The sequence below is a fragment of the Dromiciops gliroides genome, chromosome 2 (assembly GCF_019393635.1).
Source record: "Dromiciops gliroides isolate mDroGli1 chromosome 2, mDroGli1.pri, whole genome shotgun sequence".
NCBI lineage: Eukaryota > Metazoa > Chordata > Mammalia > Microbiotheria > Microbiotheriidae > Dromiciops > Dromiciops gliroides.
In genome coordinates this window covers 250,925,655-250,953,378 of record NC_057862.1, presented here as the reverse complement: position 1 = coordinate 250,953,378, position 27,724 = coordinate 250,925,655, and the positions used below count along the sequence as shown (strand labels likewise).

Here is a 27,724-nt window from a genome sequence, read left to right as displayed (position 1 = left end):
AATAAATATTTGGGGAAGGAGCATCTGCTTTGCTTAACTCACAGGATAGTTATGGGAATAAAATGAAATAATGTGAATAATTAGACAACATACATTTTGAACCATCAAAACGCTATCTGTATATAAGATATAATTATTATCTAGGCTGCCAGGAAACTCATTTCCCAGTGGAAAATTCACTGAGTATGAGAAGGGCAATTACCAGGGTCTTGATCCCATTTCAGAATAGTGCAAAAAGATCCAAGTTTAGAACTCAGAGAATATACTCATGAATACTCTGGACATATCTTTATTTAAACAGTGATGGAGTATTTAATCAGCACACACTTAATAAGATTGCCACTTAAACCATAATTTAAATAAACGACAAAAGTACAGCTACAGCTAATAGTAGAGGTTGGGTCATTGCACACAGAATTGTCCCTTGCTCATGGTCGACCACAAAAACAGTTTTACATCCAGCTAGCTAGACACAAAAGTAAATGGGAGCCTAAGGCCCAATTTCTTTGTTTGCATGCACCCACTGAATCGGAGCTCCCTTCCCTATTCCTTGTCCTATTTTGAAAAGAGAGTCCTATCCTTCCAGGGTAAACAGGGGTCATGCAAACAAAGATGGTTTAAGGTTAAAGGCATTTCATAGAATGCAAACAATAGTCTCATATTTCACAAACAAAACAGAGGAGAACCATTATCTCAGTGATCATTTTAGAAACACATACAGTAGTAAAGGTGGTGTCGGTTGCTTCGTTGATGCTTTGTTAGGTTTTTGCTTTTATTTGTTAGACTTCGGCACAGTAAAGTATTTTACACGGAAGCTCCACAGTCAGGAAGAAAGCCATTGAGTCCCTTGGAAGAGAAGAGCATCAAATTCTTCATCAGCAGGTAAGAGCCTGAAAAAAAAATTACTTCTCCCTGAATTTTCCCAAGTTGCCATCTGGTGCTGGTTCCATAGGCCTGAAATGCAGACAGCGCCAGGTGGTTTTGTCACTGCTTTATCAATGTAAAATGTCTGTTTGGCTCAGAAATGCTAAGATACTCAGCTCATGCTCTGTAGATCTTGCTCCTTCCTTTTTGCTATTGCTAATTTCCCCAGATCCCAAATTACCCTTGGGCACACTACTCTTGAGTCCAATACTTCAACACTTAGTCTGATTTCCACATCACCTATTGAGAGTACCACGGTCATTCCAGCACTATACAGATAGATTTGACCTCAAAGACAGTGTTGCGCATATTCCATGGTATCCTTTTTCTTCTTCTTCTCTATGTTCTTCACATTAAAGTAATGTTGTTGTTATAAAATAAGGCTATGGCTAAATACTTTGTAAGAAGGAAATTCCTGGAAAAAATCTGTCATCTTGTACTTCTTTTCTCTTAAGGCTATGATTGCAATTCCGGAGATACATAGGAAAAGTTTCTAAATTCTTCCTGGTTAATCATAGGAAGATGTCCCTCATCAATTGGAGTTAAAACTGGCTCTTCTCTTATAAAGTCAGGATCAAAATTACTGACGTCTTCTCGGGATTTCTGTGAAACAAAAAGAGAACAAAGATGAGATTTGATCAACTTGAGACTTGAATCGTTTTGCCTTTTAGATTGGGCACATCCCCCAAATTTCAAAGATTGGCTTTAAAACTCTCATTTGACAACTTTATTATTACACTAGTGTATAATTATGATTAATTATCAATATGCTTTTCAGTAGTGCTACAGAACCTTGTGTTTTCAATGCCTTTAAATCCATTAAGTTACTAATCCCAAGAAAATCTTACTGAGTAGGTCAATGTTAGGTACCAAGGTTAAGGAACTTTGGCACTGTCACAAAGAGCAAATCTGCCAAGTCTTTGCTCAGTACTTAATGCTCTGAATTATTTCTTTAAAAAAAACAACAATAATAAACATTGTCTAAGCATAAGAAGAGGCACTTTGTGTTCAAATTGTGCATCTCTCTCAATGTTTGGGATAGTGAAGATACACATAAAAGGAAATTAATGCTTGTTGTTGCAAGCCTTCATTATAAGGCTAAGGGTAGGAAATAATTACCTACAGTCTTATTAACTGGCTGGCTCTCTGCTCACTGTGTCATGCTGCTATGTACATATTTTAGGACCCTTCCTGGCAGGGGTACACTCTTCACAGTAAATGGAAGACAAAAGACATTCTTAGCTTTTCTTCCTTCCTCCTGCTCCTGACCCACCACACATCAGGCCATTCGAGATGAAACTAGCTTCATATTTTATGCATTTGGAAAGACTCCAAACAACACACACAGAGATGTGTATTGGTGTGTATCCTGTGTGTGTATGGGTCAAAATACTGCCATCCCTTTTTCCCCTTTTTCTCCAGTGCCCTCTTCCTCCAAGTATCAGCCCTATCCTATTCACCTCCCTCTCCTCCCCAGGCCAGCTAGCTCCTGAGCTGAACACAAGTTCAACAGCTGCCTCCCTGAGAGCTCCACCCCAGACAGCTGTGCATCGGGCACCAAGGGAGGTGTCAGTAGAGCTGTATAGTATAGTGCACTTTCCCAGCCACTAGTCCCTGAATTCTCCAGTTAAAATATGACCTCTCTCATTTAAAAAAAGCTAGAGTCCAGATTAAGAGAATAAAGTTTAATATTCTTTTTCTATTTTCCACAGGGACTTTGGAAAGCTACAGAGACTTCAGTTGTCAGAAAAATACAAGGAAATTCTTGTACCAAGACTAAACTAGTCATTATCCAAACCATAGAATCCCTTGGGAGGTGTGTGGGTCTTGGCTTTGGGAGAATCTCAGGACAAGCAGAACTCGGGGAGATTTTGACTTGAGTTTGAGAGGCATGAAGAATGTGAAAAAGCAGGAAGAAAGGTTGTATAAGCAATAAACATTGAATGACTTGGACATCTAGAGTGAATATCCACCAAGCAAGAGAGAACTGTAACTCAAGGTGTTAAGGCTACACTGTAAAGTGTGAGCTAGACTGGAACATCCTACCTGTGTGACTTTTGGAAAATGTTTTGATGCTTAATTAGTGGACAAAGAGAGACTTCTCCTATTGCCCTTGGACACTTACGATTCTGGGTCTGAAGGGTGGTTCTAGTTGGCGCTGGTTCAGCTGGACCCAGTCAATTTCTTTAAAGAATGGATGTCTCAAGATGGTATGCTCGCCACCTTGAGTCACACTTCCCAACCGCATGTTTGGGTTCTTGGTCATGAACTGAAAGAGAAAGTGAGAGAGAGAAGGTCAATTTATATACACTCGTGTGTTATAAGATAGAAATAAGTTGGCAATGTCAGAAAGGTCTATGGGAATCTTTCCAGTGGTTCTTATTTAACTGGCTGCAATTTTCCTAAGTATTACACACTCAGCACGAGTTGTTCTTTAAAAGTGGGAATACATTTATATCCATAGTCCTTACCACTTCCATTTCAGGTGGTCTGAGTTACCATAAAACTAAAAGAAAGTTGGAGTGTCCAGTTCCCAATTCTGTAAACATTATTTTTTTTCCTTTCTAAGAAGAAAAGCTCTTTATAAAGACTGCCTTTCTCTCACATTGTAGCTCCAGATGGGAGTCTCATTTGGGAATGAAACTCCTTTTTGGAATTGTTGCTTACTCTTCTGAGAAAAGTGAAATACTTGCCTTTCTTTTTCCTACTGTGATGTAACCACAGAGAGAAACAGGTCTCTGTTTTGTGTAGAGCAAGTCAGTTGTAAAAAACTTGAATAAAATATAGCATTCTAGCTGTCAGGAGAACCCTGTCCCTTTAAAAGAAAGAGACTATAGTTTTAGCTGAAAAACTTCTTATAAGATACTTTCCACTTGGGATTCTGAATTTAATAACCCCGAATCAGTTATTATACAGATTAAAAAAAAGTGAAGGGTACATTCCTACATATTTCAAGCACTAAGTGGTTTTGCACTTGTAAATTGGCTATCTTACATGCACGCCTTTATAATTACAGTCACATATGGATCTTGGGCATCCTTCTACAGTAGTGAACTTCTACTAAGGTGCAATTAACTAAATTCCATTTCCCAAAGTGGCCAACAAAGACATTTGCTTATTTTATCTGACCAACCTAGTCGAGGATCATTGACTTTTCATGTGTGGAATGTGATTTTTCAATTATAAACTGACTAAACCATGACTTTATAATTGTTTTTCTCTTTCAACTAAGAGGAAAATCCTTTCACATAAATTACTTTTAAAAAACAAACAACAGAAGTGTTCCTTAAACCAGAACAAATTCATCCCTCCCTGTTTAATTTGAGATTACAAAACAGACTTTATTCTGTGTTTAGAGAAATGGTCCCTGACTCTATTCAAACATGGTTGAATGTTCAGAAATTTTTTTAAGGTCACTTCAGTCAGTCAAAAAGCATTTATTAAATGCCTACTATGTGCTAGGTACTGTGACAAGATCAAGAAACATCAAGTTTGGAGAATGCCGCAGCAGATGACCGAAGTGGAAGATACTCTTTACTTTGCTTCCACTAGAAAATGACAATATCGGGGATGGAGGGAGGTGGAATGGGAGAGGCTTCAAAAACCTCTAAGCAAATCTGAAAGGAAGAACCTTGGACAGAATGTTAGAAACCTTCAAAGAGGAGCTAATAAAGAAAGTTATTGATTGGGTTTAATAGTTTCTCCCTCCCAGGGGCAAGAAAACAAAAGTCATAGGTGGAGGTACATTAAACATGGGACCAAACATAAAATGCCAAGATCATGAATCACAGGACGTTCTGACTGGGACATTCAGAGACTCATTAAGCAATTAAACTATAGTTAAACATAGATTAAGGAAACAAATCTCTTTTAGTCAAATTCAGTCTAGCAGGAGCTCTGAATGCATACTGATTTGAGTTTTATGAAAGCAAGCTCATGCTTGCCTCATCTGAGAGGAGAGGGAGACAATTCTTATAAGATAGAAAAATAAAACAAAAATTAGGTAGAAAAAAATCCAGTAGACCTTTTCCTTCCTCAGAAAGCACACCTAGATAAAATTCCCAGTAGAACAGCTTTCATTTCTGAAGCTCACTAACAAAGAACTCAACATATGGGGAAAGGAAACACTCCCAGATGGCTTATTTGAACTTCTTAGGCCTGCCAATTAGGGCTGGCAATTATGCATGAAGAGGGTGCCCTGTGAGAGTTAGGGTACCACTTGTTCTTTATTTCAGAATGCATGTAAAAATATTATACTACTACATATCTTGGAGTGACCAGAAGTTTCCATTTTTGAAAGGCTGTTTCTCTCTCCCTCCACCTCTCCCCCTACATTTCTCTCTGTGTATCTCTCTCACTGGTTGGGGAGGGGTGTTAAATTCTCTGAGGTTAGCAGGTGGGAGTTGTCCCTAGGTAGAGATTCTAGGAGGGGCTGGCTACAGCTGCTCCGGCTTCCCCAGAAAGGTTTTGAGAGTTACAGGTAGTCTAGCTCTAAAGGTAGCAAGAAATTGCCCCCTCAGATTTTTGGGAAGCAGCTTTGCATAAGGTTCTATTGGAAAAAACCAGGGCATCTGTGGCTTGCTGCTTCAGGGAGAGATAGAACTGATATTTCATTAGATTAATACTTTCCCTTAGTGTCCCAAGAAGTTCTTCTCAGTCACCAACACACATACAGACACATTCTAACACAAAGATACATGCAATTTTGTAAATCTGAAGAGGTTACTCTTAGAGCTGATCTTTTTGAGAGTAGAGGCTGTCTTTTGCCTTTCTTCATATTCCTAGTACTTAGCATTATGCCTGGCACATGGTAGACATTTAATACTTTTTTTTTACTACTACCATGGCTCCTTTTTTAAAAAAAATAAATTTCAAGGTAAATGTGTTTCTGTGGTTCAAGTGAACTCCAACTCTCCACTCATCCTCCCCAAATCTATCCATTAAACAAATATCAATTCAAAAATATTTATTAAATGCATACTATATGTAAAATATTTTGCTAAGTTCTGGGGGAAATTACATAAGAAATGGCCTCTGATCTCAAATGTTACTGACTGCCAAGTAGATACATGGTAGAGTGACAAGAATATTTATTTGGAGTCAGAGAACCTTGGATTCAAAGTCAGCTTGCTACTTGTGTGACCTTGAGCAAGTCATGTAAGTCAAGTTAACAAGTCTTATGTGCTAGGCACTATGGTAAGTGTGGGGCATACAAAGAAAGGAAAAAAATAGTTGCCACCCTCGGGGAGCTCATAGTCTTATGAGGGGAGATGTAAACAACTACACACAAACAGGAAACATACAGAATAAATTAGAGAAAAATCACCAGAGGCAAGGCATTCACATTAAAGGAAATCCAAAAAGGTTTTTTGGAAGAAGGCTGATTTAAGATGAAATCTGAAGGAGGCCAGGGAGGTCAGGAGGTAGAGGTGACAAAAGAATTTTAGACAGAATGGGTGACAGCCAGTGAAAATACAGAGTACTATTAGGGGTCCCTAGGCCTCAATTTATTTATCTGCAAAGTGAAGGGACTGAACTAGATAGGTTGTAAGATCCCTTTCAGACCTATACCTGTGATCCTGTGATTAATATCTGGAAGGAAGCTTTTGGAACAGCTAGACCAGTCTCTACATTTCATAGATGAAAAAAACATGCCCAGAGAGGTAGAGGGAATTGCCAAAGGTCACTTAGATAACAAGTAAGCCACCACCATTGGGGCGATACAAAAATATATAAAAAGCTAAGTCTTGCTCCTGAAAAGCTCACAATTTAGTAAGGGGGATAAGAACTTTAATACATTAAAACAAATAATTGTGATAAAATTTAAACAGAACAAGATCTGTGAGCAAGAGATAGCTATAGGATTTTAGGAATTATTATTTATTTATGACAAGAGGTCTCAGGTTTCCTAGAAATGCTAGCATTTGAATTGGATCTAAAGGAATGGATGTTTTGATTGGCAGATTTTAGGGGCAGGAAGAAATTATGAGGAGGGAATTTTGTGGCTCTCTATATAATAAAGGCAAGAAAGGGCATGCTATTTTCAAGGAACTGCAAGAATTTGATTCATCTGAAACCTAGTCCATGAAATAATAAATAGATTAATTGGGAAAGGTTGATTGGGGCCAGATAAACATTGAATGCCAAAGGAAGGACTCTCAATATTATGTAGTTGGTAGTAGGGAACTACTACCAGCAGGGTAATGACACAATTAGAACAGTGGCTTTATGGAAAGGCAACATTTTAAACTGGAAAGAACATTGGACTCAAAGTCAGAATACCTGGGCTCTAGTCCCAGCTTCTCCACTAACTAGCATAAGTAAGTTACTTAATTGTTCTGGACTCTGGTTTACTTTAAAGTGAGAAATCATAGGCTTAAGAACTGGATGAGACTATATAGGTCATTCAATCCGAACTCCTAATATTAGAGATAAAGAAACTTAGTCTCAAAGTAGGGGGTCTGGTGGGGAGAGAAGGAGGAGAAAGTATTTTGCCCAAGGTCTACTAACTACAGAAGTAGTTAGCGAACAGCAGAAATTTAAACCCATGTCCTCTGATTCCAAATCCAATGTATTAAAACATAGACGATCCTTTCCAACCTTAAATTTCTATTACTCCTCTAAGATTATTCTAAATGGGACAATGGATACTATATTGGACCTGGAGTCAGAAAGACCTGAATTCAAATCAAGTCTTAGATGCTCATTAGCTCTGTGAACCTGAGCAAGTCATGTAATCTCTGTCTCTATCAGTTTACTCATCTGTATAATAGGGATAATAATACCACCTACCTCCCAGGATTGTTCGGAGGCTAAAAACAGATAATATATGTAAAGTCCTTTGAAACTTTAAAGCATTGTATGAATACTAGCTATCAGTAGTGGCAGCATCCATCTATAGGAGGGATCAGACGGGGGAAGAGAATGGAAACAAGGAATCCAACACAAGAATGGTATAGAGTGGGTAGAATCCTGGATTTAGAACCAGGAAGACTGAGGCTTGCACCTATCTTTGACCCATTATAGCTGTGTGACCATGGGAAAGTCACTCAAGTTTTCTGAGTTTCAGATATCTTGATTATAAAATGCAGATGATACCAGTAATACCTGTCTTGGAGGGTTGTTGTGAAACTAAAATGAAATAGTGGAAAGCATTTTGTAAACCTCGAATTGATATACAAATATTATCACTGCCATTACCATCATTAGTAGTATTAGAAGAAATGTAAAGGAGGAGGCAAATGTGAGATGTTACTGGCAAGACCTGGTAACTGGTTACAGGAGAAGTAGAAGGTGAGTTTAAGATTTCATTCAGGGTGACTGGTAGTATGACGGCTCCATTAACAAAAACATGGCAGTCAGGAATAGATTTTGAGAAGACAATGAGTTTGGTTTGGAGACAGGTTGGATTTGAGGTATTGGTGGCATGATAGGTGTAGATGTCCAATAAATAGTTGGCATAGCTTTGAAGGTTAAGAGATATGCAAGAATTAGAGCTCGATGTTTGGAAGATATATGATTGGGGGTGATAAAGTTCTGGAAGTGGATGGAATTGCCAACAGAAGGATCAAATAGAGTCTGGGGAATAACTATATTTAGGATAAAGAGAATGGGAAACCAGATCAAGAGTTGAAGAGTCTTCAGATGCCATCTAGTCCAAGCCTATCACTCTAAAAGAAATTGATGCTCAGAGTGAACTGACTTGCCTCAGATCACACAGTTAGTTGGTCATGGAGATTAAGATGGATGTGGAAGCAGCTGGAGATAGAGTAGTTAGAGGTAGGAGTCAACTCAGGATAGTACAATGTCATAGAAGGCAAAGAAAAGAATTTCTAGGAGAAGAGATGGAATTTTATGTGCCAATTTGATGGGATTGAAGTAAAAAAAAGGATGAGGACTGATAAAATGTCTTGGATTTGTTGACTGGGAGATTATTGTTTACTTCTTCTTCTTCTTCTTCTTCTTCTGTGGGGCTGTGGGGGTTAAGTGACTTGCCCAGGGTCACACAGCTACTAAGTGTCAAGTGTCTGAGGCTGGATTTGAACTCAGGTCCTCCTGAATCCAAGAGCTGATGCTCTATCCACTGCACCACCTAGCTGTCCTGATTATTGGTTACTTCTAAGAGCAATGTTTCAGTAGAGTGGGTATAGAAGCTTGGTTGCAAGGCACTGAATAAGTGGGTGTTAAGGAAGAGGATGTAGATTACTCTATACCTACTTACTATTTTTTTTTTTTAGTGAGGCAGTTGGGGTCAAGTGACTTGCCCAGGATCACACATAAATGTTAAGTGTCTGAGGCCGGATTTGAACTCAGGTACTCCTGACTCCAGGGCCAGTGCTCTATCCACTGTGCCACCTAGCTGCCCCTGGAGTAAAGTCTTAAAGGAAATATGAAAGTCAAGAACAGAGGCAGAAATTAATCTTGGGCAAGGGGAGGAATACTCTATGTAGTAACCTATATTTACTGAGCAACTATTCAGTATAAGGCTTTGTGGGTAATACAAAGATGAGTAAGATATGTTTCTTACTCTCAAAGAATTTATGATCTAGGAAGATGTATGGTGGAAGCATGGGGCAGGACTAGGAAGTAAAGAGACAGAATAAGAGAAGTACACAACACAAATGGTACAAGGTAGAATAGGTGTGTTACAAGGGAGGTACAAACCAATACCACCCAGTATAAACACAGTACTGAGAAGATGGAAAGACCTGGACCATAACTGGGTGGGTGTGGGAGGGTGGAATGGAGATGAGGATTAGGCAACATTTCTTGTAGGAAGTGGCATTTGATCAGAGGAGCCACTGACAGACTTTGTGAATAGAGGAAAACTGAAAGAGAGGTCAGGTTATCTTCTGAGAGTAAGGTAGGTATGATTAGGATTGGAGATTTGAAGAGACTGGAAAATTTGAAACAGCTGCTGTGGGGAGTGCCCTAGGGAGTCAACTAAATGAATTATGGAACAGGTTGATAGATCCAAGTGAGTTCAGATAAAATGAATTTGTGGTGGAAAAAATGAGCACCACTATGTCACCTTCTCCAGGAATACTTCCACTTGGTGTCAAGGGCAGAGAAAGCAGAAGGTAGCATTTACCTGAGCTTAGGATAGGACAAGGCAGGTACAGTGGAAAGTTATCAGGGCAAAGGGAGGTAGGGGTGCCAGCTAAACACTTTTGAAATAGATGATCATGAGCATCAGGAAGGGTAGAGAGACTAGTCAATGCAGAGGCCTGAAGGATAGAAAAAATGAGGAGAGCTTAAAACTAAGGTGTCCCACCTCCTGTCCCCCAGGTATATAGCAACATCCCTTGCAAAAGGAGGCTGGATGACTACTTATCATATATGTTATAGTGGCAATTTATTTTGTGTAGAGATTGGATTAGCTGTCTGCTGAGGTCTCTTCCAATTCTGTATGTAGCTTGCTTGTACATAATTGTTTATATGTTGTCTCCCCATTGGACCGGGAGCTTCTTGAGAACAGGTACTACTTTTTGTAACATTTATTTGCATCCCTAGGACTTAGCACAGTGTCTGACACATGGTAGTTGCTTAATAAATGGTCAAGACAGCTAAAACTCACCGTTTTCCAAGCAGGTATAATTGAATTGAATTGAATTGAATTCAGTTCAGTTCAATTCAGTTCAGTCCTAATTCAACTGGGACACAAAGCAATGGAGTGTATAGTAAATGTCTATAAAATCAAAATAGTTGTGGCTGTTGAGGGACTTATATTCTACAAAGTAATGTCAGGAAAGGGAGAGTACTAACAACTGGTGTTATCATAAAAAGAACATGCCCTACTTATACGAAAATATCAAGGTGGGCAGCTGGAACACTTCATTGGTACCCTCACATATCAGAAGGAAGCTTCTAGCACATTGCGTAGATCCCTAAGATGACCTTACAGGAGAGCAGGGAAGAATTACACATAACTGGCAAGCATGGATGAGTTGTGGTCTTCATTATTTAATAGACTCCAAATCACTGAGATTGAGGATCTATTTAGGAATATTGAGTAGAAATAGTAGCAACTGAGCAAAGCTTTGAAGGAAGAAAAATTCCAAAAAGCAGAGGTGAGGAAGATATGCCTTCTAGATGTGAGGTATATAGCTTGGACAAAAGCAGGACTGGAATGTTAAGTTCAGGAAACCGCTAACAGGCCAGTTAAGGTGGGATGAAGAGTGCAATGAAAGGAAGTAATATGAGTAAGTTTAGAAAGGTAGGTGGGAGGCAGATTGTGCAGGGCTTTCAATGCTTTGATGATGTTTGTATTTTAACCTAGAAGCAATAGAGAGCCACTGAAGATTTTTGAGCAGAGTGACACAGTCAGATCTATGGTATATTATCTTAGGTATATTCATATTATCCTTTTATAGGAGAGTTCTTATTTCTGTTATTATTCAAATTTGGTATTAAACTGTCCAAGAAATTAAAACAAATTAGGCTGAGTTGTTTATTCCAAACACTGAATAGTTAAGTTGATGAGGAGGGGCAGAGGAAGAAGAGGGAGAGAAAATAAGCCAAAGGGAAGAAGGAATAAGGGACTTCAGAAAGAGGAGCAGGTCAGGAGCTTATAAATCAAATTCAATGTATTCAATTTCATTAGTCTCCAAGCTGAGTCTCTAGAGCAGGACCTCAGCTAACCTTCTCTAGGGCATGTGGTCCAAAGGAGCAGAGTCTATTAAAGACAGAGAAAAACACTGACTTCATGGAAGACTGTACATATTTACTCAGAGGAATCATAGTGTTTTCAGAAGCCAATAAAATGGCTTTACAGACTGGAAAAGTGAGGGCCCTTGCCAATGTAAAAAATCTAATTCCACCCCAAAAGGCTGTCTAAGGAATGGAGACTGTTCAAGAAAATCTCATCCTAACAAGATTAATTACTACAGGGATTCAGACTTACCTCAGTTGAAATTATAGCACTCAGAAGCTTGACAAAGGATAACATAATTAGCTTATGAGGCAGATGTTAAGAGATGGCTGTGGTATTGTAGATAGGGGGCTGGCCTCAGAGTCAGGAAGACCTGGGTTCAAGTCCCAAGTCTGACCTTGGCTGTGTGACCTTGGCTGTATAACCTTGGGAAAGTCCCTTAACCTTTCACTGTTCCATACAATTTTCTAAGACTTAAGGTGCTGAGCAGATATTGATTAACATTGGCAAAGGGAATTTCCTCATTTGGAAGTTCAATGAGATCACTGGTTTTGGCTCCCTCTCCCTCAAAAGGGAAGGCAGACATTAACTCCCATATTCCAACACTAGTTTTATAAAGTTATTACATAGGGGCAGCTAGGTGGTGCAGTGGATAGAGAACTGGCCCTGGATTCAGGAGTACCTAAGTTCAAATCCGGCCTCAGACACTTGACACTTACTAGCTGTGTGACCATGGGCAATTCACTTAACCCCCATTGCCCCTCAAAAAAAAACAAAAACAAAAACAAATAAACTTATTACATGATATTAACCACACCATTCCATTTTTAGAGCTATTCTCTCTCCCAAACCTCTTCTTACTGTGGCTGCTAATTAGAGTATGCCTTAAGAGAGTAACGGGTAGAATACTCAGTATATTGGTGTAGGTGGGACAATGGGAGGGAGATCTCATAGTTCTTTTTAAAGACATTTGGGGATGGAATTAGATTTCCCCCCCACACTTTCAAAGGAAGGTGCTTGGTTTTTTCCCCATCTCCATATCAGATGCAACCTCTGCCTATCTGAATTTCCTTATCTGTAAAGTGAGGAATTTAGACCAGATGATCTCAGAAGTCCATTACAGCTCCAAATTATATCATTCCATGGTTATAAGAGGAAATAAGCTTAAATGGCAACAAAATGAATTTGAGTCTGATTTGATCAAGAATATCCTAATTGTCAGTTTCAGCATTGGAACTGGGAATCTGACTGCCTATGGAAGAAGGCTGAGCAAACTGCAGATGCTTTGAAAAACTAAATAAATCTCCATTGTGGTGTTCTACCTTGAGAAAAAAAGGTCTAGATTAAATGCTCTTTGAAAGAGTAGAATCTGAAAATTCTCTAATCTTTGTCAAGACTTAGAGCCTGCCTGAGAGGTGATGGACTCAGAATGCAGAAGGTGACAGACAGTTCTGGACATGGACAACATGGGAATTTATTTTACCTGACTCTCTGTCTCTCTGTCTCTGTCTCACACTTTCTCTCTCTGTCTCTCCATATATTTTTATGTGTATATATATACACACATAAAAATACATATATGTATATATTTGTTGCATGGGTTTTCCTTTTTTATTTTGAACTGATGGTGGATGGGATGGAAAGAAACTAAAATGACATGAATTTTTTTAAAAAGGCTTAAAAGCCTCACCCAATTCTCCCTAAGAAAAGATCATACTTATTGCAGGGACTGACAAGAAGAAAAAACATTTCACAGTTCCCAGACTCAAGTAGTTAATGGAAAGCAAAATAAATTTTAAAGCCTATTATTTTCTGATAGCAAATCTTTCAGAGAGTATGAGAGATACAACTTACAGTTCAGAACAAATTCAAACAGATGAAACATTTATTAAGTGCAAAGCACTGTTCTAAGTTCTAGGAATACAAACAGAAAAATAAGAGAACACCTGCTGTTAAGGTGCTCTCAGTGTAGATAAATGGAAGAAGATAGTTATATAGTGTAATCCCTTTATAAAGTTGGTTGGTATTGGTATGTGTGGCAAACACCTGCTTTACAGACTAATTATATTATCCACTATAAGGCTTCTATCATCTACAGTGATGTCTTTTGTGGGACATATTTTCATCTCTGGTAATCTGAATATTTGTAATAATGAGCCTTGTTAAAAGGGGGTTTAACTGTCCTTTTAAGCTCATTAAAATAAAGGAATTAGCCACAAAGACTGTTTCCCATTCTGACAGTTCTATTTGATCTCAAAGAAGAATAGTTATATAAAGCAATTAGGCTAACAAGATTTCCCTTTAGGAGCCAGAGAACACTGAATTTTCTATCAATAGTTGGATTTGGCTGTTATGTAAGTATAAAATGACCTTCTAATTTCATTAGATTTCACACTTCAACCAAGGAGAAGAGAAGTGACTTTTATGGTAAGCCTGATTGGAAGGGCAAGTGCTCCACTTTATCAAACCCCATAAAAGACTTTTTTTTTAAATGGCTAGAATACAGGAGTTGAGATTAATTTCTTTCCACACAGAATTGTCATGACTTTGTGTGATCTCTGTGTGCATTAAGAATGGAGAAAATAAAATCCCACATCAAATAGGATCACAGGATTACAGATGAAGAGCTGGAAGGGACCTAAGAGGTCATATGGTTCAATCCCCTCATTTTGGGTGTGGGCAAGGACTCCCTGAAGAATTTTCATTTTCTATGGCAGGGGAAGGGGAAACCTCAGCTTGGTAAGATGGTATAGGAGACTGGTCTTGAGAAGGAAGGGGAGGGCAGCTAGGTGGCGCAGTGGATAGAGCACCGGCCCTGGAGTCAGGAGTACCAGAGTTCAAATCCAGCCTCAGACACTTAACACTTACTAGCTGTGTGACCTTGGGCAAGTCACTTAACCCAAATTGCCTCACTAAAAAAAAAAAAAAGAGAGAGAGAGAGAGAGAGAGAGAGAGAAGGAAGGGGGAAGCCATCTTCTCCTGCTACTGCCTGTGGCCATCAAGACTGTAGGTGGACTGTAAAAAGAGAGAATGTTGAGATGCAAAGAAACTGTAGCCAAACTATTTGGAAGCCATACAGAACAGTGGCCAGAGCCATTTCTGTTGTTGAGAATAGAACTAGTGAAGTCCCAGTTTTCTGCCCTTTTCATTACTGATTCTTGAGCTCTACTCAGAGAGTAGTGAGTTAATCTCTGGAAATAGTGAATTGCTATGCTGCAAGTAGTGAATTTTGTCTCCCTGAAAACAAATGAGGGCTTAGAGCAACAAAAGACATGTTACTGGTATGTATATATTTTTAATGGTTTCCCCAAAGTAGAAAGAACACATGAATTGGGATCAATCCTTAGACATAAAATGGAAGCCAACAGTCCTAGTTGGGACAGGGTGGAGTTGAAGATGGTTTTTTGAAATGAAAGCCTCAGGTAATTTTGCTATGTTATTTTCTGGGAAGATTTAAAAGTAAACTCATTTTAAGAACTGAAAATGAAAGGAATGCCCATCAACTGGGGAATGGCTAAACAAACTGGTATATGATGGCGATGAAATATTATTGTTCTATAAGAAATGATAAGCAGGATGACTTCAGAAAGGCCTGGAAAGACATGCATGAAATGATGTATTGTGAAGTGAGCAGAACCAAGAGAATATTGTGCACAGAGACAGCAATTTTGTTTGATGAAGAACTGGGAATGACTTGGCTATTCTCAACAATACAATAATCCAAGACAATCCCAAAGGACTATTGAAAAATACTATCCATCTCCCAAAGAAAGAAATGATATTGATGGAACGGCCTGAAGCATGCTAGTTTCACTTTCTTTCATTTTTTCTTTTATTAAAGTTTTATTGTATAAAATGACTAACATGGTAATGTTTTACATACTCATATATATAACCCATGTCTGATTACTTGCTGCCTCAGAGAGGGGAGGGAGGGAAGGAGAGGTAAAAACTGGAACCCCAAACTATAAATAAAAAAGTTTATTACTTCAAAAAAATAAATAAAAGTAAGCCCGTCCTCCTGTGGAGCAGAGTTGAGGATATTGACTAATGAAAAAAAATCATATCCTAAGGGAGGAGCTGGGAACAAGCGTCTCTACTCTAAGATGAGAAACTTGTTCTCCTGCTTAACAACATTCCACTTCCTTTCCCTTAGACTGTTAGAAGCATAATATCACTGCTAGATACAGATGAGGAAACTGAGGCTCAGAGAGTTAAGTGATTTGCCAAAGGTCACATAGCTAGAAGAGTTGGGATGTGAATTTAGATCTACATTTGACTTCTGATCTTTCCAGTAAGGCATGATCAGTAGCTCACTTTTATATATGCAATGCTTAACATTTCATGAAGCACTTTCTACTTACAAAGATGCTGTGAGGCAGGCAGTGCAAATATGTGTAGATTTTGAATTAGGAAACTCAGATGAATTGCCTAAAGTAGCATAGCTAGTAAGTGTCAGAGAAGGGATTCCAATTCCTGTATCTTCTAATCCCAAGCCCAGTGTCTAGTCCACCATAACATGCTGTTATCTATGGGCTGGCCCAAGGATGCCATTTCAGTAGAGAGCAGAGTAAGAGAGGGGTGTGTGTGTGTGTGTGTGTGTGTGTGTGTGTGTGCGCGTGCGCGTGCGCGCGCGTATACATTATTTTTAGCACACCTAACTTACTGGCATCCTAGTTTCTGCCCACTTCCCACCTCTACACTTCCTGTAGCCTGTGGTTAACTAGGGGTGGAAGGGGAGAGATATGAACTGACTACCTTTGCCATTACTATTTCCCAGCTACACTATATATGGTGATGAAGGGGTGTGGTTAGGGCATGTGAATTACTGGTGGGGTTGTGGAGAAAGAGGGTTGTGCCAAGGGTGGAAATCAGCACTAATTCTGAGGAGCTTAATCAATTTTGTAGGTAGAAACATGGCTCTGATTCAGAACTGAATTAGACAAATCCATTATAAAGGGGGAAAAACAATCCCTAGACAGAAGCAAATGTTTCCTAAAGCACAAGTCTCATGATGTCACCCCATCTCCCACCCCAGGGGGATAATAAATTCCAGGGACTCCCCATTACCTCTATGATCAAATATAAAACCCTTTGCTTGGTTTTAAAAGCCCTTTATAACCTGACCCTTTCCTACCTTTCTAATATTTTACTGAGATCTGGTGACACCGGCCTCCTTGCCATTCCTTAAACATGACATCTCCCAGCTCTGGGCATTTTCACTGGCTCTCTCCCATTTTTGGAACTCCTTTCTTTATTATCTCCATCCCCTGGTTTCCTTCAAATCTCAGCTAAGATCCCATCTTCAGCAAGAAACCTTTCTTCGTTATTAATTTTAGTGCCTTCTCTCTGAGATTACCTCCAATTTATCATAGATGTATCTTATTTGTAAATGTTATCTCCCCCAACATACTGTAAGCAACTTGAGAGCAGGGACTATTTTTTGTTTCTTTTTTGGTTAATGCCTTTCTTTGTGTCCCCAGCACTTAGTATGGTCCCTGGCACATAGTAGGCACTTAATAAATGTACCTTGACTTGATATATTCTGTGATCAAGTGATACCAGGCTTCTTGCTGTTCCTTACATGTGGTATTCCATCTCCCAGCTCCACGACTTTTTACTATCTCCCAGGCCTGGAAGATTCTCCCTTCTCCCCTCCCCCTCCTCGCTACTTAGACTCAATTCAAATCTACCTTCTGCAGAAGGCCTTTCTAGATTCCCCAAAGCCCCCTACTACTGGTGCCTCCCCTCTGAGATTATCTTCTGACTACACTATGTAGGCCTTCTTTGTACAACTTCTTACATGTTGTCTCCTCCCATTAGAATATAAGTCTCCAGAGCTTGTTTTTTAGTTGACCCCAATATTTAGCATAGTGCTTGGAACACAGTAAATACTTATTGACTGACTGACTGACTGATTACCAAGCCACACTGGACTTGATCTAGAAGCAAATTTATCTTTGTTAAGAGCACAAAGCATGCCCCAATTGATCTTTGGTAGTGCGGTTACTAAGGGCTGGGGTTGGTTTTGTTTTGTGAACACTAATTAGCTTGTCTGTCTTGTGTTTTGATTCTATCAGACTGATATTGCTGTCTTTAATAATGTATTTCTGGAACTACATTGTACTGTGTATTGCATTGCATCATAATATAATCCTAGGCAGTATCCTGTTGACTGTCTTTGCCGCAGCTGTGCTTGTGCTGAGAGCCTCGGGGGAAAGTTTCTGCAGTAAATCTCTGATGACGTATGTGGTCAGTATGTGGCAGTCCTTTCACAAGGCATACTGTCAGTTTCTGAGTGCTTTATTTCGGGATCCATTATTCCCCATTTGCCTTTCTTGTATTACCACAGCCACTTTTCAGAATAGATACTCTGGGTACTCTCAGGCCTGCTTTCCTGGCATTCCCTACTAACCTCAACTCATACGATCATTATTCTAGCTACCTGGAAACTGACATCTTGTTATCACTTTATTACTGTTGTTGCTCTTGTTGTTGAGTCATTTTCAGTTGTGTTTGACTCTCCATGACCCCATTTGGGGTTTTCCTGGCAGAGATGCTGGAGTGGTTTGCCATTTTCTTCTTAGGTTCATTTTTACAGATAAGGAAACTGAGGTAAACAGTGTTAAGTGACTTACCCAGGATCACACAACTAGTGTTGAAGGCTGGATTTGAATTCAGTAAGATGAGTGTTCCTGACTCCAGGCCTGGCACTCTATACACTGTATCACCTAGCTGTCCTTCTTGTTATCATTACTTGAGTCATATTTAAGCTAGTTCATTCCATGGTTTTTGACTTTAAAAAGGCAAAGGCTAGAGATAGAAAAGCCTTAAATGAACACTAAGGTCACATTATTGTGTAATTTCTTTTAATGTTTTCATAAAAAATTTGTATAAAGCAACTGGAACTAAAAATCCATCAATCAACAAACATTTATTAAGGTTATATTATGTGCCAAGGCAGTATGATTGTCCTAAAGAAGAGAACAATCGAGGCGGCTAGGTGGCACAGTGGATAAAGCACTGGCCCTGGTTTCAGGAGTACCTGAGTTCAAATCCGGCCTCAGATGTGTGACCCTGGGCAAGTCAACTTTGCCATTAGGTGAAAAGCTTTCAACCTCCTTAAAACTGCAAAAAAGGCATCCATGTAGTTAACACCAAAGGTGGGACACTACCTAGCTGTATTAATTTTCATGTTATTCTTCCTATCAGCTCTCAGATTTTATTATGTTCTCCTCTTAATCCTCTGGTCACATATTTATCTCCTCTACTGGCTCTTCTTCCTCTTTCTAGATTCCCAAAATGGGCATCCTTCAAAGTTCTCCCCTTCCTTGCCTTCTCTTCTCTCACTATGCTATTTTCCTAATGGATTTCATTGCTTCCATGGGCTTCTATGTGGTAACAGCTTTAGTTCCAGTTATAACCTCATCCCAGGGCTCTCGCCCCATATTTCCAGGTGGTCATGTCCAACTCAACCTCAAAATTAATATGTCCAAGATAAATTCAGTATTCCTTCCAAAGCCTGCTTGTTCCTCAGCTTCTCCTTCTCTCTCAATGTGGCAGAACCCAGGCTTAAAACCTTAGATCAATGAGGGGCACTTTCTTCTCCTTCATCCTCCAGCCCCCTCATATGCAATAAGATCTATCAATTCTATTCTCCACATGAGGGAATGGTGGGAATTGAGTGAATCACATTGACTCTATCTTGTGACTCAATTCTGGATCTAGTTCAGTTCCCTTTCTAATCAATTATGGGTCTAGTCCAATTTTATCTTGTGAGAAAACTTTATTCAATTATGGGAATTGTGAGAAAAATGTATTGCATTGTTTGAACCTAGCCCTTGCATGTCTGGGAAGCTGTACCACCTTTACCTGTTGTTTAGAGACCCTTAATTAAGGACATATATGCTGACCAGAAACCCAGTTGGATCCAAAGATTGTTGCAAGGAGTTTTCTCATTATTATAGATTTCAAGCAACCTATACAGTTTATCTGAAAATTGGCCTTGTACTGGTTAATCAGTTACTGTTTCTATGTTCCTTTCATTGAATACAGATATTTGGGGGAATAGGACACCTCTTTTTTTTTCTGATTTCCAGGAATAGCACCTGTTCCATCTCCCCCTCCCAATTCAGAAAACCCCTAATTTTTCCTCCAGTTAGAAATCAGATGATCTAATCTTATATCCTGGTTTACAGCCTGTTTTCTTTTAATGCATAAAAATATGTTTCTCGGGGCAGCTAGGTGGCGCAGTGGATAGAGCACCGGCCTTGGAGTCAGGAGGACCTGAGTTCAAATCCGACCTCAGACACTTAACACTTACTGGCTGTGTGACCCCAGGCAAGTCACTTTTTTTTTTTTTAAAGTGAGGCAATTGGGGTTAAGTGACTTGCCCAATTGCCTCACCAAATATATATATGTGTGTGTGTGTGTGTGTGTGTGTGTGTATATATATATATATATATATATATATATATATATATATATATATATATATATATGTTTCTCCCTATATTCAGGGTCCAGTGCCAAACTGAGGAGGCCTGATCCCAATTTGTTATACAAATGGAATACTTTGATTAATAAATCAAAATGCTTGGAAACTGAAACCTTTGCTTCCTCAGTTATTTCAGATTTCACCTACCACACAAATATCTCTTGCATTCATTCCTTCCCTGCTACCTTCATTGTAACAAGCCTATTTTAAGCCCTCATTACCTCTGGCCAGGACTATTCTAATAACCTATCTTGCCATTCTGTCGCCTTTTTCTTACATTTCTGATTCACCATCATTTACATGATGCCTATGTAAATTTTCCTAAAGGCCTATTACAATTGTTTATTATAGTAAGAAGAATAGGGAAGCTGAGGGTGGGGCTTAGGGCTAAAAACAATGATGAGGGCCAGAAACTGTAGGTTGGGTACTTTAGGCTGGTTTGTACTACACTGAAGTTGCAGAACTAAATGTCTTAGAAGGAAGAGAAGAAAGAACCATGTGAGATCTCTTTGTGGCTAAGCAGTGTGGGATTTCCCCTGGGGCTAGAGTCTATTGTTTCTTGGGTGACTTGTACCATCTTGGCATTTTCCTGTGTTATGGTTGACCCTGGGGAAATTTTGTGTTTACTGGTCTTGGCTTGGGGAACAATGCTCTAGCTACAATGGCTTGTCTCCTGTTCTCCAAACTTGGCATTCTATCTCCTGTCTCCATGCTTTTGCAAAGATAGCGCCCTGTTTTATTCCTGGAACACATTCCCTTGACACGTTGGCTTCTCAGAATCCATTACTTCCTTCAAGGTATTCAGTAAGCACCTTCCAAGGGAAACCTTTTTCTGAACCTTCTAATTTTTGTTCTCTCTTACTTCAATTTAGCATGTGTCTATTTACACACATATTGCCCTTAGTAAATGTAGGCTCCTTCTGAGCCAATACATTTGGCATTTATTAAGTGCCTACTAAATCAGTTAGGTCAATAAACATTTATTAAGTGCCTACCATGGGCCAGGCACTGTGCTAAACACTGGGACACAAAGGAAGTTAAAACAGAGATATCCCAGTTCTTGAGGAATTCACAACCTAATGGGAGAGACAGCATAAAAATAACCTTGTACAAAAAAGCTATATAAAATTGTTCAAGCTAGACTGGCTGCCTCACTATTCTCCAACCACATCACTCTACTTTCTGTTGCTAGACTTTTGCAAAGGAAGTGCTCCTATTTCATATGACGCTAAATGTGAAAGGAAGGTACTTTTTGGGTTCACATCTTTGGATCATTCACAATACCTTCCGTATGGTGTTGTTTCTCCCTGTTCTCTCCAGCTCAGTTACAAAGCCATGAGATGTAATTACAGATGATGAAGTATTAATATTAGCAAGGTGTTAATATACTGTTATCTATCCCTTTACAAAGTAAAACTATCCTTTTTTTGAATCAGAAGGGAAACACCTTTTGTTAGACATACAAAGATGGGCCATAATTCTTGAAGGACTACAGTCAAGTTGGAGTCACAACAGGCCAGGATTGGGAAGTTGAAGAACTTAGTGCAGGGAGAGGGGACTGGGGAGCCAGATTGGGGTAGCCATAGTGCTTTGTAGCAGGAGAAGGCACTCCAACTTAGCAACTATGAGGCAATTTGAGAGTTCATGACACAGGTGAGGGAGGCACATTCTCCAGACATACAATGACACAGAGAATCAGTCACTTAAGCCCATAAGCAGCTTCAAGAAGTATGACCTCTCTGGCAAAAATGAGAGCTAGCTATGGGCTCAAGGGAGTTAGTCCTGTCAATTGTCAGGCTACAGATAGGATTGTAAAAGGAGATAAAGGCTTTTTTAGGCTTGGCAGCAACAGAAGAGTGAGTAACTTTGGCCACCTGTGTTCCCTGTGTGTGTTTCTCTACTGGGCTTCTCTTAAGTTTGTGCCCACTATTTCCACAGAAACTCCACGTATTTGTGAGAGAATATATTGCAGGTTTATGGGAGAGAAATATTTTGTAACTAATGTTCTTCCTATGCCAACTTAATGAATGCCTTTTCTAAAAGCTAATGGTGTCTATTGGTGGCTTGTCAGTGGGAAGGACCTGGGAGGGGAAAAGGAGAGAAACACTCACATGATGTGAAGTGCTAGATTCTTTTACTTACCAACCTCTAGCTTCTAGACTGCCCTGACTCAAATGCACTGAACTACATCTTTCAACAGCCACCTGGAGTCATGCTTCATTATTGTTTACTCATTCAGAAAGAGAGAGGTGTTCATACTGGTAAAGGGATAATAGGGTGTCAACACCTTTTAAATACATTAAGACCTCATCAACTGTGATTACATGTTGTAACTAATATCAATTGAGCTGAAGAAAGGAAATAGGAGGATGAACCAGATCTATACCCTCTTATACTACTACAATGCCTTACACAGGGTAGGTTTGTAATAAATGTGTATGTGTGTCCATGTGTTTGTGTATATATACATACACACATACATTATTTTGTTAAATGAAGAACACAGAAGGGTTTGGGAGGTATCACAAATCAGTAACAACTTCATTCATAACACCTTCAGAACCCTTCTTTATTTTCTAGGGTAGACCAATATCAATGGTCATTGGACTCTTTTTTTTCTTTTTCCTTCCTTCCTTCCTTCCTTCCTTCCTTCCTTCCTTCCTTTCGTGGGGCAATGAGGGTTAAGTGACTTGCCCAGGGTCATACAGCTAATAAGTGTCAAGTGTCTGAGGCCGGATTTGAACTCAGGTCCTCCTGACTCCAGGGCTGGTGTTCTATCCACTGTGCCACCTAGTTGCCCCCTGATAGCTACTCTATTTAAAAGCATCAATGCTACATCAATGCCTCCAGAATAAAATATAAATTCCTTATCCTATCATTCAAAGCCCTCTATAATCTGGTTCTAATATACTCTTCCAGATTCATCTGGGTTTCAACTGAATTATACCCTGTTCCTCATTCTTTTGCTGTCCTCTTCTTTCTCTGCCTTTACTAATGTCAATCCCTACTCCATCTCTTGGGTGCCATGAAGCCTTCCTTGATTCTTGTCTCCCTGCAAGCCCCTCCCCCAAAGGGAAGTGCCATATCCTAGTACTTTGGATTTCTCCTTTGCAAAGATTCTGCCTTTTATTATAATTCCTCATGTCCATGTCTTATCTCCACTATTAGATTCTATGCTCCTCAAAGAGATATACTATGGTATTATTTCATGTTTGTATCTGTTCTACAAGCACCCAGCTATCATGTACCTTATAAAAATGGAAAAACAAATTTATACACTAGGCTGGGTTTTGGCCAGGGGGCAGATATCCAGTATTCTATTAAGCAATGAATACGAAGAGTTCTGACATTATTTGTGAGTAAATTACCATAATTTTAAACAGGGTTTTAACTCCTTTTAGAGTTACAGGATGTGGACTAATATGATTTCCCTATAAGCAGAGCACCAGTCAATCCTGCTAAAGGGCTTGCAGCATTTATATATGAATAAGTGCATTTTACTAGGACTTGGGATCATTTTCTATCTTATTTCTCTTTCTTATAGCTTATAATCAGGTCTCAAATCCTTCACCTCTCAATTATGCAGGGATTATATAATTTGTGAATTATATCCTTCTTCAACCTCTTCTCCAATTTTTTCTCCTTTAAATTGGAAAAGAGAGAGAAAGAGATAAGCAGCTAGTCAATTTTTTAAATAGCTATGGTAAAAGCCTTGGAGGGAAGATATTTGAAGCTGGTGGCAGAGATGGTTTATGGATTTTATTTTTTCCATATTACATTTGTTTCCCATCATTCACTAGATAAATCCTCCACTGAGAAGGATTTTTGTAAATAATGGTATAGATGTGGCTTTTCACTAAACTTTGATGATATTTCTGATACAATTGAATTTTCGATTTTCTGCATGGTTAAATATTAAAAGCACTTAAAATTTTCCTTTGATGCCAAGTTTATAATGGGTTGCAGGGCTGATGAAAGGTGATCCAAGAATAGGAACCAGAAAAATCTACCAAAAGAGTACATCAAACTCCTCTTTTGTTACCCTTATTTAATCCAGCCACCTGTGAGAACCCAGAGCAAGGTGTTGACTTAGGAGAACTTTGTAGGAAATAAGCTATTTTCACAGGCCATGACTTAGAAAACTGGCATTTATTCTCTAAGTATGTCAGGTCCCAGACTACCAAACTCAGACTAGCTACGTTTGGCCTTTTTCCTTATTCATTTTTAGCAGTTGGGAATGTCAACATAACCCTGCTCTACTCTGGAAGTTTCATGCAAACAAATGTATTGTCAGCCAGGACAGAAATATCTTTTTTAAACCATACCCATGGTAGCTCCCCCTACACCCTATTTAGAGAGATGTTTTAAAGAATCTATTCTCATAGCACCTAAAACAACATTATAGCTATAACTTAAAGGAACAATTACATAGGGATCAGCAGCAGTAGACATTCAGTATTCCCTCAGTTTTCCAGCCTCAAATGAAAAGTACAATCTAGACAAATATTCTTCCAGGGCATCAATCTATCATGCCTAATATCTGCCTTTTACTAAATACTTATTGACTGAATGAACATATAAAACTATCCTCCATCATGTTCAGATAATACCTAAAATCAAAAAGTGACATAAAGGTACTTTTCTTTGTATGCATTATTAAGGACCATTAAGCTCCTGATTGACAGATATAGTCCGAATTCATCTTACATTTTTCTTACAGGTATAATGTTAGGTAATATAGTTGCTAGAGGCAGCAGCACTGGGCTTAAAGTCCAGAAGAACTAAGCTCAAAACCAGTTTCAGATACTCATTAGTTCTCTCACCTTGGACAAGCTAGCTACTTTGTCTGCTTCAGTTTCCTAAACTGCAGAATGGGGAGTCATAGGAACACCTACCTTGCAGGGGTGTTGGGAGGATCAAATGAGATAATATTTGCAAAGTGCTTAGCACAGTGACTGGTGGATAGCAGGGGCTTGATAAATGCTATTCCCTCCCTTATTCCTTACTTACAATGTGTGCTAATTATCAGGGCTACTGACAGAAGTAAAAGTATATTTTTAGGGGGTCTGGGTAAACAGAGGAAAGAGAACACAAAAATCATTATATACCTGGGTCTACCATCAAGGGAGAGAGGGCGCACCCTTGGATCTGAGAATAACCTAGTAGATCTTTGGAAGCACCTGTTTCTCTTTCTTGTTTCATTGCTGGTGAAGAGGAATCTTAGAATCACAAATGCTTTACACAAGCCATTCTTCCAATGTCCTCAAAACAGTTTGTTAATTCTGAAAATAACTTTATGGAGTGAGTTAGACCTCAAGTGTTATTCCAATTACAGTTATGTGAGGAGACATAGAGTACAAGTGACTAACTAAAGGATGCCAGGATACAATTCCACTGCTTTCTGGGCTTCTGATTTCTCACCTTTCTTGCTGTCCCCTTTGTATTTACACTAGACCTTACAAAGACCTGTATAGAGGGAGCAGCTAGGTGGCACAGTGGATAAAGTACCAGCCCTGGATTCAGGAGGACCTGAGTTCAAATCCTACCTCAGACACTTGACATTTACTCTAGCTGTGTGACCCTGGGCAAGTCACTTAACCCTCATTGCTCTGCAAAAACAAACAAAACAAAAAACAAAGACCTGTATAGAAAGCCCTTGTAAGGTATATGAAGTATATGAAAATTTTAGAGTATTAATCGAGAAGGCTCAATGCATGTGAAAGCTGGAAAAGCACCATCAGTAAGCTCTTCGTGGAATAATTTTTTTTTTCTCAAAAATAATATGATAGGGGGTGGCTAGGTGGCGCAGTGGATGGAGCACCGGCCCTGGATTTGGGAGTACCTGAGTTCAAATCTGGCCTCAGACACTTGATACTTACTAGCTGTGTGACCCTGGGCAAGTCACTTAACCCCCATTGCCCCGCAAAAAATATATATGATAATGCAGGAAGTAATTTATTAAACACAACAATGATTTTAAAAGAAAATAACCAATCACCTTTTGAATCTAAAAAAGATCAAGTAGATACATATTGCAGGAACACTGGCTTTGTGTCCCAAGAAAGTCCTGGAAATATCCATCAGGAAGTCTGTGTGAAAGAAACACAAGAACTAACTCATCTCTCTAAGAAAGAAAAATCAGAAGTTAGATGACAAAGGCAAGGTCAGAGAATAGCAAATCAAAGCAGAACAGACACAATTTTTCCTTTTTTTTTTTTTTTTTTTAAGAACAGGAAATGACAGCTCTTACCCTACCAATGGATTTGACCTTGTATCTTATACATGACACTTTTCTGCTCTTCTTTCAACTAATTGATTTCTACTCATACCCCCACCCCTTAAAAAAAACTGATCTGACAGATGACAAAATAGGTAGGATAATTTCAGGGGAATGTGTCACCTCCTGGAAAGTGCTGAAGGAATGGAATTGAAGGAGTCATCAGAGTTTTCAATCTGGTACAGAGGTTTAGAAAATAAGTCATATTAAAAGTCTAAGATTTCTGTAACAAGAGCGAGTTGGTAATGTGTAGATGAAGAAGAGAATCTGGGAGAGGGAGGGGCAGTTGAAATAGGAGGAAATGCTGATAAATTATGGAGACAGAGGGAATTCTCACCTGGTACAGCAGTTCAGATGGAAACAGCAGTGGCCAAGAAACTCTGGTGGGTTAAAAACTACTGACTGGTATTGATTCCTTGAGTATCAATGAAGTAGTATTTGTAAAGTTCTTGGCACCGTGCTTGGCACATGGTAGGTGTTTAATAAATGCTTGTTATTCTCTCTCCCTTCCCTTGCCTGAGAATAGTTATACCTTAGAGAGAGTACAGTAAAGAGATATCATCTGTACTATCTACTTCTGGTAATTCATGTGGACAAAAATTATACTGCCAGGAGAAACCTCGAAAATACTGCTAAAGATTATGCAGTTTTGGTCAAGAACCTGAAGAACAAAGGAGTAAAATGTGTTTTCCTCACTGTTGTCCATTGAAGACAAGGGATATAGAAGATGTGAGAAATAATTATTAATAATCAATATCCCAGGGGCCCCAGAGATCTCCCCTTTTTAGTCCTCTCTTCCCCCCACTCAAAGACAAGGCCTCCTTGAGAGATTTCATCAAATCTCATGTAGGTCAAAACCAACCCAAACAACAAAAGGAGCCTTGGGTGGAGAGGGATTCTTATGTCTAGATGAGCTGAAGGACTTAAGTGATGAGATTTGGCCTGTCTGAACCAGTTCTAGGTGGGAATCATTGTGCCACCATCAGCTTGGGTGGGGGTCTCTACATTTTTCCCTGATGTTATCCTTGTTTGTGTGTATGTTACTTGAGTCACATAGCCCTGACTTTATTTTAATATAACCACCTCGAAATCATGGCAACCAATTAGATTTGATTGCTGTGTGATGGACCTCCTACAGTGGAAGGGTATATGAACTGAGACCCAAATGTAAAGAAGGGATCTTTGGTCTGAGAGAGACAGCTATAGACCTTGTTTTATTAGTAACCCACTGGTCATATTAATAAAATGATTACATTATTCAGATTATGTCTCTCATATTTTTAATCATGACAAAGAGAAATTTGATTTGAGAAGTGAACAGTCAGCTAAGAAGATGATGTCTGAGAATGAGATTTGGATTTCTGGACCATGGCTT

General features: G+C 39.1%; 1 protein-coding gene across 1 annotated transcript in view; it reads right to left on the bottom strand.

Moving 5' to 3' along the window:
• Positions 1-304: 304 nt before the first annotated feature.
• PRKCH (protein kinase C eta) overlaps positions 305-27,724 on the bottom strand; it is a 290,916-nt gene continuing 263,496 nt past the window's right edge. The window contains exons 13-14 of the mRNA XM_043990361.1: positions 3,050-3,193; positions 305-1,527 (exon numbers count right to left, since the gene is read on the bottom strand). Of these exons, the coding sequence (XP_043846296.1) occupies positions 1,381-1,527; positions 3,050-3,193 (291 nt within the window). The 3' untranslated portion in view covers positions 305-1,380. The remainder of the gene's footprint in view (positions 1,528-3,049; positions 3,194-27,724) is intronic.